The sequence below is a fragment of the Tachypleus tridentatus genome, chromosome 13, assembly GCF_004210375.1.
Source record: "Tachypleus tridentatus isolate NWPU-2018 chromosome 13, ASM421037v1, whole genome shotgun sequence".
In the NCBI taxonomy this organism is placed as follows: domain Eukaryota; kingdom Metazoa; phylum Arthropoda; class Merostomata; order Xiphosura; family Limulidae; genus Tachypleus; species Tachypleus tridentatus.
The window spans coordinates 200096056-200117983 of record NC_134837.1 but is presented as its reverse complement, the minus strand read 5'-3'; the positions used below and the strand labels follow the sequence as shown (position 1 = coordinate 200117983).

The 21928-nt window shown below is 32.4% G+C and overlaps 1 protein-coding gene across 1 annotated transcript in view; it reads right to left on the bottom strand.

Moving 5' to 3' along the window:
* LOC143237795 (DNA topoisomerase 3-beta-1-like) overlaps positions 1 to 13506 on the bottom strand; it is a 42997-nt gene extending 29491 nt beyond the window's left edge. The window contains 7 exon segments of the mRNA XM_076477390.1: positions 292 to 294; positions 1825 to 1936; positions 2096 to 2230; positions 5654 to 5821; positions 8134 to 8256; positions 9897 to 9974; positions 12571 to 13506. Of these exon segments, the coding sequence (XP_076333505.1) occupies positions 292 to 294; positions 1825 to 1936; positions 2096 to 2230; positions 5654 to 5821; positions 8134 to 8256; positions 9897 to 9974; positions 12571 to 12804 (853 nt within the window). The 5' untranslated portion in view covers positions 12805 to 13506.
* Positions 13507 to 21928: the final 8422 nt, after the last annotated feature.

Here is a 21928-nt window from a genome sequence, read left to right as displayed (position 1 = left end):
TACTAACATAGGACCATATGTTTTGATTTTTAAGAAGTTTCAAGATCAGTGGGAGTTTATTGACAGAAATTCATATGCAACTGCAGCTGATGACAAGTAAATAACTGATTTCATCAGTGAACTAGAGCTAGTGGCTTGGGCTGAAAAGCCACTGACAGAGCAAAAGGACCTCAGTGATGACTGTCAAGAATTCATAGAGCTCTCATTGATCTTCATAGGAGTCACTCCTCCATGGTGCATCCACTTAATGGCACCTGTCACCATGCTAGGTGGATGTCTAACGTAATATACTCACTCAAGATCTGTTTTTTTCATAATCAGTTTAAACTGACAGACAGGAAGAAGAATGGTCTTCAGCAGATGTGTGTATTTCCAGTTAAGATCTTTCTCAAAGGATGGATTGAAGCATCAGCACAAAACAATAACCCAAATCTTCTGAAGGCTTGCCTATGCCACTGTCAACACAGCTATATCAAAAAGCTGTTCTAGACAAGTTCTCATCACCTCTGGTACTTGTCAGTGGAGCTGGTGGACCTTGCTTTTTTTTTTTTTTTTTTTTTATCCACCTGTGTCCTCTTCCATAAAGAAGCTTATGGCAAGGGCAACAAGGGAATGTGAAGGAACAGAAAATGTGACAGACAGTTAATCCAGCATCTATTAAGCAGTTTCAGCTATCTGATCTTGTAACTAGAAGGTCTCCATCCTCATCTGTTCACTGACTTCTTAGACCAGAATCCAGACACTTGGCCAGCTAGAAAGGATTATAAGGAGGCTCTCAATGTTGTCAACAGCTTTGCTGTCACAAATGATCATGCAGAGTGTGGAGTTGTTCTCAATGAAGAGTACAATTGTCTCCTAACAAGGGATGAACAGCAAACCCAGTATCTGGTTCAAGTTGTGACAAAACACTGCACGAGGTTTACCAATTCCAGGAAATTAAAGCTTATTAGGCAACAATGAGTGGTTGACAACCATGATACACTAGCTTTTGAGCAGCTAATATTTCCTTTTTAGGGAGGGGAACCCAAGTGCTTGCATTTTTAGGCCACCAGAAGTTCTCCTGTTTATTATTATGAAAGTATCCTGAATCATGATATTTATCAAAACTTTAAAATCACTGTGCAATCCCCATAAAACTTGATGTATTCCAAAAATATTTCACAAGCACAAGTTTTACCTCAATACCAAAAAAAGGTTAGGAGTAAAACAATTAAAAAGAAAGTTACATGATGTAGCTACAAGTCATCTTGAAGCTATATGCTAAAAAATTAATTTTTTAAACTCAGCCTATCAGACTTACACTTTGTAATAATATTTTTATATCATTTTTTATTTTATCATGCTTTATTTCATTATTTTTTTGCAATGTTACTTTGTTTTTATGTAATTTAAAATGTATTTTTGTTCTACTTTGCATATTTCATTCTTGTACTATTAATACAAAATATTCACCAGGTGAGTAAAGCTAACACAGAGTATTGAAACGATATAGAGAAAGTGTTAAGGTATTCTTTTGTCAATACAAACATGAACCACACATAAAATCATCAGTAAAATAATGTTCATGTCACTGACACTGAATTACATTGTGAAATTAACGAATAGGTACCCTAGGAAAAAAAAAAAAGAGAAAAGGCAAGTACAAAATCAGTACTTAAAGAGGGGAAGCACTTTTGATATATCATGAAAATCATGTTTAAACAGATTACTTGGCAGCTCTCTTACCAACTAACCAACAAATAATTTCACTTGCTTAAGTAGGTATCTAATAAGTAAGTATTCAGGTAACAAGAACTATAGATATAACAAATAATAAGTTCTCACAATGCTTCTTTTTGTTTTTCACACATTGTAGAAAAAGATCAGCAACTTCCTTATCAAAGATACGAACACGATTCCAGTCTAAACTAAGAGTTGAGCCTCCAGGTGTCAGCACCTATGCAGAAAAATAAAATAATTTCTATTGCTTATTAACCACAGTAAAAACACATTAATAAGGAGCCTTGCTACAGAATCAGAGATATTTTTTATAAATATAATATACTAAGTTTAAAGTGTTTATCCACTTGCACGTGTTTCCTATCCAATAACTTACCTTAACTTGCAGCACCCAGTAAGCTTCAGGTTTGAAGGACTGAATCTTGTCATGTCTTTCAACGCAGAAACCTAATGTTGGAGTTTGACAGGGTCCAAATGAAATCAAAGAGCTGTCTAAATTTCCATATTTCCCCTAACAAATGAAACTAAGTTGTATTATCAAACATTATTTTTCAACTTATCTAAACTATTATTAAAATAATAATAAAAATCCTTCTGAAAATTTCCTATCTTAAGATGTAGTAAAATGATTTATTAATTTCATAAAATATATGTTTAATATACACACACAATTTCTCTTGAATGTTATACTTGAATACTAATGATTTGGAAGACTGTTTTATGGAATAAATTTGATACATCACAGACACACTAATGCTACCAGATGCCCATAACAAGTATATCAAATTTCAATTGTCATAGTGTTATATTTATGGATGTTTTAAAGTTAAAGGGCTATGTTCAGCTTTACATACATGTAACCAACTAACTATGTTAAGCATAATGTGTATAACATACCAGTGTGTGCATGTTCTGTTTCACTTCAATTTAATTCATGTAACTTAATGTGCACTGTCTCACACAAGTAATTACTGTGCAAACATCCTTCCTGAAAACATTCTAAAGTAAATGGAACTCTAAATTGAGTAAGAACCAAAATATTATGGAAAAACATGTAAATTTACACTTTGTGAAGGTTTTATAGACAAGTATTGGTGGGAAATTTTTTTAATTGTTTTTGACAAGGATACAACATAGTATCACAAGTATCAACAACACCAATTAAAATGTAAAACTGCAACTACTTCTGTTTGGTATCTAGGTAAATGCTTTCAAAGTTTGCAAGAAGATTTGATTTTTTTTGTAATTTTTAAGAGATTTTGATATTTAGTCAAAAGTTTATATTACCAATGAAGCAAATGTCAAGTACATATAACTTCTAGTATGATAATATTCCATCATAATATTAAGTAACAAATTATATTTCTTAACACAGATACAAAGAAGCTTTTTTAAAACAGATAAGTGACAGACTCAAGACATATTCTCTTCTAAAATTATACCAGTTCAACTTTTGAATTCACATTCCCTGAAGATTTATCTAACAGAATTATTGCATCCTTTTATATATTTCTTATAAATACAACAAAATCCTCAGCAAAATGTTGCGTCTTTTACACTGCTAGCCTAAAAATAAAGATAATTCAGGTTTCTAATCATCTTAACATGCAAAGCCTGAAATTCAAATACAAGTTAAAGAACATTATAAAACAAAGCATACATCTTAATATAATTACAACACATTTCTTTCTCATTTTGCTAACCTTTCTCTTTTGTTTTTTTCTTTCTAAGAGACAAGATCAGCAGAGAAAGGCCATGAGAACAAATTATTTCAACAGTTTTTGCAGATCTATTCAAAAAGTTTGAATTTAGTTCTTTTTTATTCTATACTGAGATCCACCATTAGTAGCTACAATTATTAACTGTTTATTCTGATAATAGATTCATTCTCATCAGAGACATTTTAAAATTAGGTTTGTGTATCAGATCAAAAACTGCAGCAATTCAAACAATGGAAAACGTCAGTGAAACCTATTTCTTGCTCTTTACCTTAGAGTATATTTACTAAATAGCAATATGGTGGAAAATGAAATAAGAACATAAAAATTTTGAAGTAAAACAACTGTTATAATGCAACTTAAAATAATAAAATCAGATTTATTGTACCAAACATGCCTCCTTGCTTTAGAAGTTTTGGCATCACATTATAGTATTGAACACTATGCACACTTTCAAATATCTCCACTAAGTGACTTAGACAAAAATTCATCTGAAATCCATAATGGGGAAATTAATTAGGGTTTTTCAATTACAACTGTTAGGCCTAATTGGAAAAAAGTAAAGGTGATGTAAATAAGCTATCTATAAATTCATCTTGGGAGAAGAACCTGATCACAGTAATTATATTCTACAAATTCAGGCTATACACTGTATTACATCAGAAGAGCCTTTAAATTAGCTAAAATTTCTTGGTTGATGAACAACCAAGAAATCAGGATACTAAGCATAAGAAATGGTTTGTTTTGTTTTAAATTTTGAACAAAGCTACTGGAGAACTATCTGCACTAGCCATCCTTAATTTAGCAGAGATGGACTAAAGCAAAGGGAGCTCACTGTCAACTCTTTACCAGTAAAAGTGGGATTGACTTTAACCTTATAACACCCCTAAGGCCAAAAGAGTGAACACATTGGATGAAGAAGATTCAAATCCACAACCCACAGATTCCAAGTCAGGTGCCCTAACCACTGGGCCATGACATAAGAAGGGGTCAGAAAATCCCAAGAAACAAGTCTTTAAAAGTGACAAAGAATATAAAACAATAAAGCAGACAGTGAACAAGTATTTAGTAACAGATAAAAACTGTCTTGACATTGTACATATTTCTCCAAACTACATGATGAAGCAAAGATAGCAATCACTAGATGACCCAGATCATTGTAAAATTATAGACAAATCAAAGATGTACAGCTATTTTGGTGGAAGAAATAAATTTAGTTATGATAATTGATCTGCAATGAATATCATAATAACAAGAATTGTCACTTTTACTCGTAGTTTGGAACCTATATGTATGTATGTATGTATGTATGTGTATACATATACACACACATGGATTAAGTGTAGTACATCGCATCTAATGATGGATTAAATATGGTATACCTCAAACCTAAAGACAGACAGACAGGTGGTTCATCACACCTAAAGACCAACAGACAGGTGGTTCATCACACCTAAAAACAGAATGTGGTACATCACCTTTAAAGATAAAGTAAATGAAAAATATCACATGTTAATAGTTATTTATAAGTAGTTTAAATAATGTTATCAAAAATCTTTCTTTGAGTGGCATAACTGTAGCACACACAACAGAGGTACATAACTGTGGTGTACATTCTAGCACTGGAATTCAGTGAAATATTCACCATTAACATAATAATAAGTTATTCAGTGTGAAGTCAGACACAGAAGATTTCTGCCTCATTTACCTCTTACATTGAAGAACATTTTATTAAACCATGTAACTATTCTTGAATTTACATTCAACCAAGAATGAATAACTAAATAATACATATAATGTACGATCTACCAGGAAAAGGAAAACTACTTGATGAAAATTTGATTAAAACAATCTGTTTATGTTAATGTGCACACTATAATGAAAACAAAAACATTTGTACTCTTGCAATGTGCAAACCTTCAAAAACTGGTGAATGATGAATGAAACCAGTGCAGTACTGTTACAGTAATTATGAAGTAATACTAACAGCATACTTTAGGATACATGAAATGACATTAAATGGGTCCACACAAAAAAACAACTTGAACACAAGTTGTTTTCATAGTATTTTAAGATTGTGAAAAGTTGAAACTGGAAAAATGTATTAAAACAAGAGTCACACATATCATACCAAAATTACTGTGAAGCTAGACTGAAAAAAATATATCAAAAACCAACTAACAAACTATAAAATAACTCTAATGAACCTAACTAACCTGAAAAAACTTGGTTTGAAAACGTGTGAAGGCACAACCTATTCTCAAATCCAATTCTTGTCTTGCATCGACTGACCGAGCTTCATTTTCATTTGGTTCTCCTAAACTGTTCATTGCTGCTTTAATGTCTCGTTCTGTTATAGCACTGAAGTGAGCACGAAATACTGTCTGGTTAAAAACAAGATAAAAATAATAATTACGTCTCAAGGAAAATAATATCGCACTTAAGGAAAGTTAATAACACTTCACACCAATGGAAGAGAAAGCACTGAAATAGAAATACAAGATTTAGAAACAGGAAAAAAAAAAGTTGTTCAAGTGAAATGTAACGTTTAATACTAGTTTCATGAAAACAATATACTGAAGTGAGTATCTAATTAAAATCAGATAAAGTATTCACTGGAGGTTTTGAGAAACTGATTAATTTGACTGAAGTTTGGAAATTAATTGGGTAACAAAACATTCCCTTCAACATACACACAATACAGTAAATTATCTTTCTATCTAGTCACATTTTAAATATACTCACAAATGTTACTGATATTGAAAATGGATCCACACATGTTTAAAGCATAAATATTATATTTGTTAAAAAAAATTTGGTGTTCTGTTCTTCTATTTTATGAAAATAAGCCTCTTACGAAAGATTTCTATTGTTGGAAGCACCTCATGATAACCACACTCATTTTTAATATAACTCTATAAAAAGTTGTGATGTTCACACTTTCACTTGTAGCTTTTGTAACAGTAACCATTACAAGAAGTGTATTTCAATAAAATTGATGTATCCACTTCAACTTGAAAATTCAAAATGTATTCAGCTAAAGACATGTTTGATCAGTTATCCTTTACTGGGGTGTAGGTAAGGTTCACTCTGAAATCACTCAAAGAAAGCAGAGAACACAATTTATTCATCTTGAAAGAGAACACACCTGATACCAAGAAGAAGCTGTGAAACCAGCAGATTCTGAAACACTTTGCTATATGACTTTAGTAAGGGGTAGTTAGACTATTCTCACATACAACCACATGTTTTTGTGACAAGTTTTGTATTTCATGTAACTATATGACTTTAGTAACTGGTAGTTAGGCTATACTCACATACAACCACATGTTTTTGTGACAAGTTTTGTATTTCATGTAACTATATGACTTTAGTAACGGGTAGTTAGACTATACTCACATATAACCACATGTTTTTGTGACAAGTTTTGTATTTCATGTAACTATATGACTTTAGTAACGGGTAGTTAGACTATACTCACATACAACCACATGTTTTTGTGACAAGTTTTGTATTTCATGTAAAGCTAAATCAAAAACATATTTAAAAGTAAGGAATTTATTTTAAAATAAGAAAAAGGTAAGGAGTTTTAAAAAAATAGTGAAAGAGTATGAAATTAAGTTACAATAGCAGGCTTAATCTAACTGCAAGTTTTTAGTAATGAAACAGGATAGTCATTGTTCACTTTTATAATCTCCATTTTTAACTTAACATGTACAGATATCAAATAAAGCAACAACGACACATTCTGGCTTTTATTAATTGGCAAGTATTTACAAATAGAACACAATCAATCCTGTAGGAACTTCAGATAGTTCTATTATACCATTAACTTAGTAAATGAGGATTTAATATAATTCTGTGAATATTGTACTTTATGTTGACATAGTTTGTTTACAAACATACAAAGCAATGCTGCATTACATACTTTTGCTCAGATTTAAGAATTTCCATAATAACTGCATTATTCTGGCTTCTTATTTTGAACAGAGAGCAAATAAAACTCATTAAGATTGAAGAAAGGGACGTTGTTAAGAACAAACTGTGTAACATACTCTACTAAGCATAACATGCAATCCTTCCACAAACAGAAATTAACACAGTTATAAACAACAATGCAATTAGATATAGATGATTACTTTTTGATTTTAATTATGTTTAAAATGTTGCTTCAAATGGTCACTGCTTCATGTTTTGCATAAACTTTGTTGTAAATTCTGAGGCATGATTATACAATATGCATGTACATACCTTTAATCAGCCAGCATTTACAAACTGCTTTCAAGCTCAGGTAACACAAACATTAAGGTATGTTTTTATATTTAATATTTCTATCTTATGTGTATATTGTTTAAAACAATCATTTGTATACGTTAGTAACAAATATTACTCTAACTTTATCATTGGCGTTAATGTCTGTTTTTAAAAATTAGATATAAAACAAGAGTAAACAATGTCTCATTAATGACAGTCAAAATATGTCTTCTAAATATTAAAATAAACAGGGGTGTATGATGAGAAACAGACAATGTTGAAAGCAATAATCATGACCACAAATTATTCATAAAACACATAAGACATAAAAAGCATACTTCTGTCTTTCATGTTCGATCTGTTGAATTTTACAGTACTTAAATGCATACGGGTCATGATATGATCTTAAGTTATCCCAGTAAAACTGGTTACATTAGCTTACCTGTTCATTTCGACGCATCGTCAGTTTCATAACATTTTTTACAACATTAATAACCTCAAAGCAAATATTTTCTCCTTCTTTGTCACAATCCAACCACAGGATTAAATATTCACATCCTCTAGCCTAGAAAGTAAATTCAAGTCCTCAAGAAAATGGAATGAAGTTTAACTTTCACAAGCAGTTCAACTAATTTAAAAAAAAAAAAAAAAAGTACATGTATAACCAATTTTCTTTTACTTTAGACAGTAAAATAAAGAATACAACAATAAATTTATCCATGAGATTATTTATCAAAACAGGTTAATAGGCAATGCACAAAAGTTTTGTGTACACGAGGAATGCATCAAAAACATCAAGGTTCAGCTCAACTTGTATAATAATAAATACACAAAAATTATTGACACATTTTCACTGATTGAATGCAGAATCACCTATGAAAAATAACATTTTCCAGGATTAATTTATAGTAGTGATCTATAGAGGAAGCTTGCTTTGGGCAGAAATTTATGATATTTACTCAGTTTGATATATCAAAGTTTATTAAAGCAAATATAATCTTAGAAAAGGTGAAATTTTAAACTGAAAAAAAAAAATCTATCACAAGGTTATTTCTTTGCAGATTCCTGATGAATAAGGTTTACAAAAAAGAAAGAAGGTATGAGAAAGTCACACAAAGAAACTAAACAAGTTGGTAATTATTTTTCAATCCTGTAAAAGTAAGGTTTATTTTATAAAGTTCTCAGGTTTTCTGTTGTACATTGGACATCCCTTCTCATGTTAGGTTTATTTCTCTCTTTAAAATTAATTCCCCATACCTAATATTATTGATTTACTCAACCTCTCCAAAGTGGCAGAGAAAATCTGATGACTTGGTTTAAAAGAATGTTTATGTATTTTAATTTCACTAATGCAAAGTGAATGTTTTAGAGTTATAATAATTTTGAGCACATTTACACTGCTTGATTTGACCAACATTAAAACTATCTTGTAGTAAATAACTTACAACATCCTATAGCTCTGAATGTACTAAGTGTTTCTTCATGAATTTTAAGTTTTTAGTTTACATTACAAGCCTGTTGTTCACAAAATACTGAAATTTATAATTATGAATTTTTATCAAAGATTTTCCTGTACATTTATAATTTTTTTACTGAGTCAGTCTGGATGAAAGGTAAAATTTTATGTTAGTAATAAAAATGCTTCATCTCATAGTTTTCATACTTGATGTCCACAATGTTTAAAACCCTTATGTAGATATCAAAAATGTTTTGGGTATAACTATACATCTTATCTCTTATTTCCACTACTCTAACACTAACTATTTAATAATATTTTTGTAAAATAATTTACTTATCTTGTTTAGAATTTCCTATCAGAGTTTTGAAGACAGTAGAATGCTGCATTTCCTTTTATAGATAGAATATTTGATCTAAACTGTAATCAAATGTAACAGTTTTGATAATTTTCCCATAACAAAACAATGGAGCAGCATACCAAAACTGTGTTAAAACATATCAATAAGTGACATAGCTAAGCAATGTCACTTGTATGCTCTTCCAGACTCCAAGATGTTGGTGAGGGCAGTATTCCTAACTTTTCTAATCACCTCCTTTTTTCATCCAAATTTGTGGATGACTTCTATGACAGTGTAGCTTTATATAATTAGTATTCTTGAGGATATTAAAATATTCAGCATTTTCAACATCACTTTTCAAATTCAGAAATTTTGACAAACAAGAACTGAATGTAAAGAAATTTCTTACCTCAGCCTCAAGGAGTTTTGGAATTGATAATTTAGGATTGGCTTCTTTCTTCTCCGTAGTCGCACTAAACAGCTCTGCCTGTAGCAGAATGACATTCAAAAAGTTAATGAAGTAAGTCTAAAATCATTATTTTGTTCATGTATTTTGCAGATGATATATTAACAGGTACATGTATTTCCAAATAAAACACGTCCTTTTTAGATAGCTATGAAAATATAGAAGTGTTCCAACTTTTAAAAATTTTAAAAAGATTAATTAATCTTATGGATAAAAGTGGCAAAAGTAGAACAATATATTACATACACAAAAATATCTGTAAAGATGAGAAATATCTACATATACAGATACATGGCATTCCTATTATATGCATCTAAATAATAGATCCAATGTCTGTTTAAAGATTCTTCACTGTAACTTACTCACTTGAAAACTCAATGCAAGTTTTAAAGAAATTAGTACAATATTATTTTGCTTAACTTTTCTTCCAAAGCTTTTATATCAGTCATGGTAGAAATTGAATTCTAACCAAAATGAATTCTTTCCAAAATGAATTTTTCGAGGTACATTTTCATTATTTGAAACAAAATGGATATTATCCACTTTCGTTTAGACCCTATTAAATTAAGTTAATTAGAATGTACCATTCAAAATCTGTAAATAAATAAGATTACAAAAGTCAAAATAAAAACCAATTGAACCACTGAGATCAGATAAAAATATAATAATTATATACAGCCAGTTTTCATTCAATAAAACCTTCACTATTATAAGATACTTATGGTCCCAAAGCATGAAGCATTTTATTGGCAATATACTAAGAACCCTATGACTCTCAACATTACTAATCAACAGGTCATACTTGACCTCTATTAATCCTAATAACCATATTACAGCCATTAATAATCCAAATTTTAATGAGTTCACACTTAGGAAAATTATCTCAGTCACTGATAATTCTGAGCACCTGATTTAAGCCTCCTCAAATTCTATATAGAGAAAGCCTAAATGTTTGAGAAGAATTAAACACAAATCTCTCCTTTACTTCTCAGGAATTACCAACTGCTCTTTTTAACTCTTGTAAAATGCTGGCTTGCATGGCTGCTGACAGAAATTCATTCCATAAGCCAATACCCCCCTTTCTATGGTAGAAAGATATTTTAAAAACTGTCTTAACTGGACTCAAGCCTGTCTTTTTAACAGATGTTAAGCTCATTTCTTTTGTTTCTATTGTCTTCAGAATACAACACACAAAAATTAAACTTTTCTCTTATGCATCTCTGTATTTATAAATGTTAATGTATTTTTTTCCTTTCTCTAGCAAGGTTACCACTTATTAAGCAAAATGAGATATTTCTGATATATTTTCTTCATAACTTACTTCAGTTTTTATCATATTTTACACTCCAACAATGTTAATTAATTAGTCCATGATGTATTTAACACGTGATATAATAAAAATTACCATATTATGCACAACCTTGTAAACTCTTTTTTAAAATTTTGCCAAACCTTCCAACAGTGCATGCTAATGATATATATAACACAATAATTAATTAATCATTTGATACTAATAACAAATAAATTATATCCAAAACTTTATTAACTGTAGCTTGGAAAATAATTAAAATCATGTGATACTTCAGTAAGATAAAAAAAAAGTGACAAACATTTCAATTTAATTAATTATATGGTGAAATAAAGATTTAATATTATTGTTATACATGAAATATGATCTTTTTGAGAAAAAGTTCCACACATTTCTTGTAGAGAATTAGGCAAATTATTATTCTGAAAATATTCATACAATTTCTCAGACCACAAGGTAGGTACATCTCCTAGAGGTTAAACTATAGTTTCATTGTTTTAATTCAGTTTTATATTGATGGAAGTTGATAATTATGATGATGATGATGCAATGTTTAAAAAGTTTGTTAAAGCTAAAAACTATCTAGAAAAAGGGTAAAATGAGTAATTAATGGATAAGAAATCAGTTCAGTGCCAGAAGCTATTAGTATTAGGAGTTACTGCATCTACGCTGTTACTCGGTTACTTGGCAAGTTGTATGTTTATCTATCAAAGCTAATTACGGTATCATATGCCTCACAGTATATATTGAATTGTTATATTTGAAGATTGACATACATTTAGATACAGAGTTCCTGTTCAAAGGTTTATGTATTTAAAATTGTACCTACAAGTTAATATGGCTATAGCAAACATTTGTTGAAAAATAAATTAATTTGTTAACATCTTGCAGTCTGGACTTGGCATTATTTCTTTAAGAGTATAATCCAAAAGAACCTTTCCAACAATCAATGAAAGAACACATTACAACAATGGTTAACCTGTAATGCTTTAGTAAATTATAATAAAGAAAATTTCTAAGTGAATGGGCATCTTTCTTCCTTAACATAAGAAACTTATACTAGAATTTTTGCTGATGATATAAAAATGTAACTGGATTATTACAATACACTATTTGGATATAATTTTAACTTTTATGATGCATCATACAAAAATATTTCTTACCATAGCATTTAAAATTTCAACATATTATTAGTATGGGCTTGGATATATTTTTATATAAATAAACTATAAAATTACAATGTAGTATGATACATGGGAGTATTTTTAAACTTAAATTTTAAACACTGAAATCAGTTGGAAATCTTACCGGATCTACTCTGTCCCAATTGTTATATTTTCCAATGAAATCCATGGACATCACATGCCCACAAACTGAAGTCATTTTGAATTTTATCCTCTCTGACCGGAAAAAATCTTCATATTCATGAACTGAACAAACACCATTTATACCCTTGCGGGTTTTCATTTTACCATTTGACAGTATATTGGCTAGTGATTGAGCCAAAGAAGGTTTCTCTGCAATCATTAAAGCAGTCTTCATCTTCACTTTAATATATCGAATGAAATAAATTTAAAAAAACTACTGAAACAGAACAGCCCCAGCTACCTTATCCGGCCACCTCATGAAACAAACTTTTTATTCTTTGATATTAATAATGCACATCTCTTGTTTCAGAAATTCCGGAAACAGAAATTCGCAGTACTTACTGCTAAAATTGTAATACTGCGGATATACCAATACTAGTATTATAATACTAATGATAGCCAAGTTCTAAACTTCTTTTAAGATGTCACTGCAGTCGATTTTTCCTTCTGTCTCATGTTACACCCATTCCTTGGGTGAACGAAAGTAGAAAGATATTGTAATGTTGATTACAGCTTTCTCGGAAATTTAAAGCTACAAATTACAGTCTTAAAGTTGTGTGACTTTGATGGTTTTCGTTCGAACTTTGAGGTTTATTATTGTAACTAGATCATCGTAAGTTTGCTTGTTTATTAATTACGAGTTTTACATTATAAACAATGGCACATCTATAAGCCAACGCCAACAGGAAATTAACCACTAAATGTAGGCCTAATCGTCAAATACTCACTCGTCAACACTACGTGAAGTTGAAGCCTCCAATAGTATACACCATATAGCAACTCTTGTTTTTATTGATTAAATATTTCTACTTTTTGCAAGAATTTTAAAGCGCCTTAATTTAATCACTATGACACATTAACTACTATTCATGAAAAATTAAAAACGTTTCCCTTACTATTAATATTTGTGTTAAATTCGTAAAATCATAAAAAATATTAAAAGATAACATAAAAGAAAAACTGCCTAAAGCAGACACGCCTGAGAAAAAATATATAGATCACACACCTAGACAACTGCTCTATTTTACCATAGAAAATAATAATAACAAAAGATACATCTTTTTATAAGTTCGTTTTCCTGTTGTTATTAATGTACTATTTTGTAAAACAACAATAGTAGCATTACTCTTGCAAGCATCACTAAAGTAATTTTTTTCAAGAAGGAACTATTTAACGTTTTATAATTCCGAATATATTCAATTTTACTGAAATTTTTAGTAATCTGGAAAACCAAAAGTAAAATAATCATACAGTGTTTACTGGAAATTAATTCATTGTTATAATACATAATCAACAATTGTCTATAGTTATCAGAGTACTTGCCTGGCATGGCCAGATGGTTAAGGCCAAGAGTTGGCGGTGGGTGGTGATAACTAGTTTCCTTCCATCTAGTCTTACACCTGCTAAATTAAGAACAGCTAGCGCAGATAACCCTCGAGTAGCTTTGCGCGAAATTCAAGACAAATCGAGCTATATTTTTTTATTCACCTTTTTCAGCCAAGTTGTTTTTAAATAGATATCATGTTGGCCCGGCATGCCCAAGCGTAAAGAATACTTGAAAACAACACCTAAACGGCTCGGCATGGCCAGATGGTTAAGGCCCTCGACTCGTAATCTGAGGGTCGCAAAACTACACGAGGATTATCTGCGCTAGCCGTCCATAATTTACCAGTGTAAGACTAGAGTGAAGGTAGCTAGTCATAACCACCCACCGCCAACTCTTGGGCTACTCTTTTACCAACGAATAGTGGGATTGACAGCACATTTGTCCGGCATGGCCAAGCGTGTTAAGGCGTGCGACTCGTAATCCGAGGGTCGCGGGTTCGCATCCCGGTCGCACCAAACATGTTCGTCGTCCCAGCCGTGTGGGCGTTATAATGTTACAGTCAATCCCACTATTCGTTGGTAAAAGAGTAGCCCAAGAGTTGGCAGTGGGTGGCGATGACTAGCTGCCTTCCCTCTAGTCTTACACTGCTAAATTAGGGACAGCTAGCGCAGATAGATCTCGAGTAGCTTTGCGCAAAATTCAAAACAAAAAAAAATGCATGATATCATGTTCCTCGTATAGTTTTATATAGCAGATAAAGTGATACTTTAAAATATACTAACTATGTACTAGAAACGAAGGCACTCACATACTGGTAAACGTTTTTATTAGTTTTGATGCAAAGTAGTGCGCAAACATTGTGGGAAATGTTTTACACGATAGTGGTTTTAGGAGTTTTAACTTCTAAATTTTGCATCAGACTTTTATAAAATTGAAAATGATCCACTTTTAAAAATACCCTAATGTGCGAACTAATTTTTCTCCAGGCAAACTCAAAATTTCACGAGATTTTGGCGTCACTTTTGCCATATGTCCAAGAACACTTAAGATACAATAATCAAGTTTTCAGTAACACTAGGAGAACATATATGCCACCTATATACCAAATTTTAAAGAAATTAAAGGAAATTTTTTTATTTCACTGATGCGAAAAAAAAGTGAAGGAGAAGAAAACAATGACATGTACGGCTCGGCATGGCCAGGTGGATAAGGCACTCGACTCGTAATCTGAGGGTCGCGGGCTCGAATCCCCGTCACACCAAATATGCTCGCCTTTTCAGCCGTGAGGGCGTTATAATGTTACAGTCAATCACACTATTCATTACTAAAAGAGTAGCTCAAGAGTTGGCAGTGGGTGGTGATGACTAGCTGCCTTCCCTCTAGTTTTACACTGCTAAATTAGGAACGACTAGCGCAGATAGCCCTCGAGTAGCTTTGGGCGAAATTCAAATCAAACCAATCAGGCTAGGTTTGGCTTGCTGTGAAACGATAAAAGTAGCAACGATTTCTTTGAAATTTGGTATGTAAGGTAAGGAGACCTGGAATACTATACAAAAGATGGAGTTTTTTGATTAATTGAGAAGATTATACAAATGGTTGAAAGACACAGTTTTCATTCCTTTTGATAATGCACTAATTGTTGTTCGTGTTGTTTTGTTTTTACTTGTTTGTAGTTATTACTACAACATGAAATGTGATGAGGTTTTAAGATTCAGTATTAACTGAAACATCCATCTCACATTTACATAAGCTCTTAAACAAATATAAAGCTATGTTCAACTCTTTACAATATTGACTAACCCTTTTTCGTGTAGGAACAGAGAGAGATCGCTGTTATCTGCTCCATATCACCATCCAGATCTAATATAGAACCTACTAACTTAAATGAGTTGACCAGACAGTATTTACAGCCTGTCCTCTTTCATTAGCTTATTTGCTTATTATTTGGCTAGTGTAGATGATGTACAAGCTCCTTTGTAGATACAAGGAAAAGACACCTATAGCAGCTATGATAAAACTGTTCACATCTGTATAATTAATTCTCTCCTATTTTGCTTTTGAGATGGAATCTAAATGTCTCCTAATATGTATTACCAATGCAATCAGTGAACATGAAGCGACAAGCTTAGAATACCTCGACTCCTCATCTGACAAGTATTCAGACTGGATGGAGCCACCCTGTAGTGTTTATAGATATGTTTCACTTAGTGAAGACCCTTTAGATTATGGTGCAAATAACTTTGAGAATAGTTTTACTAGCATGTTGTAGTTCTTTTTCTGTTTTGTCATATTTGAGCCCATTATTTGTCATTATAGAATCGCATGACTGAGAAATACCCCATGTATAAAGTTAAATTTGTACCATTTAAGCTCACTGGGAAGTTTCTTCACATACTCAATGATCTAAATATATTATTTGATGGTTCCCACAATACTGAGTGATGTGTACCTATAAACAATACAAACTATTGAGATATACAATTCAGTTTTCGTGTGTACCATAGTTATGAATTTTAAACTCTCCCAATATATGTATTTATTCTACATTGGGTGAAAAATACCATACAATTATGCTACAGAGTTTTTCTGACTCCAGACATTGTAGAGTATTGGTTAATGGATTATTCATTACATGTGTGTTTGTTGTTTCTGTGTCCACGAATTCCAGGTAGAAATATGTCGAAATGACGTTATGAAACAATAAGTTAAATCTTCCTTCACTGAAACTTTAAAAGGTTACAGTAAAGTATTTTCCATTATCATTGCTTTGTACATTACTTTGACAATTACTTTGCCGTATTTTAATCATTTTACTAATGTTTGGTATAAAGACACTTTCTTGCAGGTCCCAAGCAGTGATATAGAAATGTTTCTATTTTTTCTTTGTTTTTTCACTATTTTTTCGATGTAATAATCGGCCATACTGGGGTTGCGTGGAGAAGACATTTTGCGTTTACCCGTGAATGTTGGCTTCATTAATTTAAGCTATATATTAGCATGACAAGGACATCATTTTTGGGACTTGTCAATCACAAAGTTCTTGTTGACCTATGATATTACTGCCTCTCTTCTTCATACAAGATGACTCCTGAGTGCCCCTTGATACACCTAAATAATGATGTGATGGTGATTATGCCACCTGGTGGTGAGGAGTGTCAAGCTGGTAAAATTAAACAGTCAAGTGCTTCCATGTTTTTAGTTATATTAAGGGTCCACTCACCATGGAACCTCAGATTCTCCTCTCAGGACTATTATAGATCTATTCAGCATGGAACTTTAGCGTTATTATGGTTCATGGAACTCCAAGTAGGTCTTTCAAAATATTAATGATTCACCTAACATACGACTTCAAGCATATCTCTTAGAAAATGTCTATAATCAGTGCAGTGAAATTGAAAAATAGTAATTGTATTAAAATCTCGTTGTAAATTAATGTAATTAAATCGCTGTATTTGTAAGCAAAAGCTGTATAAGCAGCAAATAAAACTGGATTTAACTTAAAACTGGGTTTGGATTAAACTATTTCACCCAGTATGCAAATCAGAGAGACATGTTTCATGGAACTTCCCCTAAGGAAAAAATTGTAAACTGAGATTCGATGTCCTAACGATATCTGATTCTTAAATTCTCATCAGCATGATCGAATTCGTGCTAGTTATCAGGTTATAAGGGATGAAAATCCATGCCACACCCACGCCTCTCCCCAATTCAAAATTGTAGTCATACATGTTGCTCAAAATAGTTCTATAAAACCAATTTATCCACTGTTTTCTCAAGTTATATGAATAAAGATGGCCGAAGACGTTTCAACAAAATTTACTTTTTGTTGTGAGGTGATGACTAAGTAAGATACCTGCTTAAACATGAACACTTCTGCTCTTTTATATAAGAGGAATACAATCTAGCTAGCCTCTCAATATTTGATTCTTCATGAACAAACAGTATTGAGAGTTGACTTATTTGGCAATAAAGTGTGTTTCTTTCAAGAAATTGAGCTTTTATTGAAGTACATATTATCTGGTTCTAACTTCATTACGGAAAACTGTGACATCCCTTTGTAGATCACCCAGTACCCCAGATACGGTCTCATTGACACACAAACTAGGTGTTAAATTAAAAAGGAAGAAACACTCGGCTCAAAGTTAACAATTAATTATGTCAAACAAAAAGTAAAACAGTGTCACAACTTGAAAAAGATGGATTTCTAAAGGTAACACAAACTAATTTCACAACAGACATTCTCTGTGTAAACTAGAAAATAGGAAAACATCGATACACACTACATATCAAGGAATTAACACTACACTAACAGCAAGGAAACAATTAAAAAGAGAGAACTTATTTAATACACTTAAAATGCAACATGCAGGAAAAAAATACGAAAAATGTTCGTAATGGAAATGTACAAACCATAAAATCTCCCTACAATCTCCACAAAAAAAAATAAAAATAAAACTTGATACATACATGCGTAAAGAATACTTGAAAACAACACCTAAACGGCTCGGCATGGTCAGATGGTTAAGGCACTCGACTCGTAATCTGAGGGTCGCAAAACTACACGAGGATTATCTGCGCTAGCCGTCCATAATTTACCAGTGTAAGACTAGAGGGAAGGTAGCTAGTCATAACCACCCACCGCCAACTCTTGGGCTACTCTTTTACCAACGAATAGTGGGATTGACAGCACATTTGCCCGGCATGGCCAAGCGTGTTAAGGCGTGCGACTCGTAATCCGAGGGTCGCGGGTTCGCATCCCCGTCGTGCCAAACATGCTCGCCTTTTAAACCGTAGGAGCATTATAATGTGACGGTCAATCCCACTATTCGTTGGTAAAAGAGTAGCCCAAGAGTTGGCAGTGGGTGGTGATGACTAGCTGCCTTCCCTCTAGTCTTACACTTACACTGCTAAATTAGGGACGGCTAGCGCAGATAGCCCTCGAGTAGCTTTGCGCGAAATTCAAAAAACAAACAGACAGCACATTATAACGCCCCCACGGCTGAAAGGGTAAGCATGTTTGGTATGACGGGGATTCGAACCCGCGGTACTCAGATTATGAGTTGAGTACCTTAACCACCTGGACATGCCGGGCCTTATTGTTTGGAAATATTTTGACTAAACAACAAATATAATATTGTCTATTTTATTTGGCCTGGCATGGCCTAGCGCGTAAGGCGTGCGACTCGTAATCCGAGGGTCGCGGGTTCGCGCCCGCGTCGCGCTAAACATGCTCGCCCTCCCAGCCGTGGGGGTATATAATGTGACGGTCAATCCCACTATTCGTTGGTAAAAGAGTAACCCAAGAGTTGGCGGTGGGTGGTGATGACTAGCTGCCTTCCCTCTAGTCTTACACTGCTAAATTACGGACGGCTAGCACAGATAGCCCTCGAGTAGCTTTGTGCGAAATTCCAAAAAAACAAACAAACAATCTATTTTATTTTATTTAAGCACATAGCATGGCTTTATCTGATGCTTAGAGCGTTGAACTCACAATATGAAGGTCGTGGGAACCAACTCTGTAACCAAACATGGTAGATTTTTCATCCTTGGGGTTGTTATAATTTAGCGATCAATCTTTTTGTTGAACTAAATCCAACATATTGCAGTATATTATCCCAATATATCTGAATACCTTGTTTGTTGTTGAGCGCAAAGCTTTACGATAGACTGTTTAAGCTTTCCAGTGGATTTTGTGTACGGATTAACCATTGCTACTGTGTGATTGATAAAGATTTGTACCAGTGATTGAAACGTCGTATTAATAAATAAACTTAAGAAACAACTTACTGAAAAGATGTGATTTCTTCAATTCTCTATTAATGACAGGAAAACTAAAATTGAATCATCTCAATATGTTTTTCTTAACAATATGTTTTGCCAATACAATCACTCACCAAACATTACTTATGCAATAATTTTTTTTAAACAATCAGCTCTCGTGACTAGTTCTACGCTTTATTTAAAATTCCAATGTCCCTGACATTACATTACGGTTCACCTAAATAAAATCACTAAGTGAAGTGACTTGGTAATTTATTTTACGTTAAAAGCTGTCCCTGTTGTGTTTTTGGTCCGTCTTTAGTTCATTTTGTTGTTTGTGTACACGTTAATTGATTTATTACTATTATTATTAAAGTTTAGGCAATATACAAAATGCATCGGGGGAACAAAGTGTTTACTGTGATGGGTAAGTTTTTTCTGCAATTGATAGAGCCGTTAGACTTCTTTAAATTTGAATTGAGTTGTTTGAAGAGAGGTACCAATGGTTAACTTTTAATGTAGTGTGTACGCCTTTTACAAGCCGGCGATAAATGTTTACATTTATAATTGTCATAAGATGTTAGTATTAGGCCTATTACCCTTTTGAGAAATACTTTCCCTATCTCATAGATTTTAAAGTATTAGAAGAGGGTATGGCCTGCTTCATAAGGTCAAGGAATTCTCCTCAATTTAGTATTTTCAGAATAGTTGGTGACATAATTGTTATAAAGTTATTTTGATCTAATATCCGAGGTCTAGCAACATTGTTGCGTGAGTGTTTGGACAAGTCTAGGCTACTCTTTCCTTATTTTCACTCTATGAAGTGTCCTGTTGCGATAACATGTGCATTCTGGTTTAGCTAACTCAATTTATTCAAATATGTTGAAGGTAGATTCTTTAGTCTAGAGGCAGAATAAATTAAAAATTGAAATATATCTTTTTGATAATTATTCAGCGTTTTACGAACTTACCAGTTTTAACGCTTACATATTTCACATTGCAGTTGTTCATTTGTTGAGTTTCACGCAAAGCAATTGAATAGACTTAAAACTGAAGTGATAAATGAGATGAAAGGTAATTAGTGAACACCACTATCCGCGTACTCAAGAGCCTCTTAACTAATGGGACTGACCATAATGCTGAAAGGGCAACATTTTCATGCTTGTGTTTTAATCTAGTGACCTACAGATAAAAGATTCATGTGCCCTAACCACTAGGCCTGTGCATTATATTCAGTCTATTTACTATTTATCAGCCTAATGAGAAATTCAGTTTATATTTACTGTCGTTCGTCCAGTTATCTGTGGTTACTTTCCTTAGCTATAAATAAAGAGCCTTAAAACACAATATGTGTAACCTTTTTCTCACTTGTTTTTTTTAGCTTCTTGATACCACAGATGTGCTAGTTTTCTTTACTCGGTAGTGGGACTACGCGATTTGAAAAGTGATTTACTGAATGAAACGCGAAAGTTTTTAGATTTTTGTTACACTTATATTAAACTGGATTGCTTTCTCTTTCCTCCCTGTGCCAACATTTTACAGGTGATATAGTTTGTCTACCAAAATCAATTAAAGTTATTTATAAGATAAAATTAGATGGTAGAACTCAAAATAACGTCTGTTATTCAAACGAAATATGTATTTATATATAGTAACCTAAAATCAAACTAAATCCAAAATTGGTGTGCAAGCTGATTTCATACCATTAGTTTTTGACACTGTTTACTTTTTTGATATACAGTATTGGAAATAACTATGGAAACATAAAATGGTAGATAAAGAGCCAATATCGACAAAGTGGTTAATTTGTCATTAGCTTAGCATCTTGTTACAGAAAATACAATAGAAATTTCAGTTGTACAATCACTATAATGCCCTTCTATTTTGTTTCTGTTTTCATGCTTACCATTGTACAAAATGTACAACTGGAAAATATTCTTCAAATATTGTGTACTTATCTCCATCATTTGTGATTATTATTTTATATTTAGGCCTATATCAGGATTTATTCAGATGAAGCCTAGGTTGCAAGTGTTCCATTGGTCTATTTTTCTTTCTAGGCATCATTTTATTACACTTTCTGTGTGCTTGGTGAACACTCATCACTTGCTCCGTATAATAATGTAAAAATCCTAGTACTTGTGTAAAATGAGTGTGATATTCTATTGAGACAGTATTACCCTCGCTAAAATATCTAATGTCCTCGTAGAAA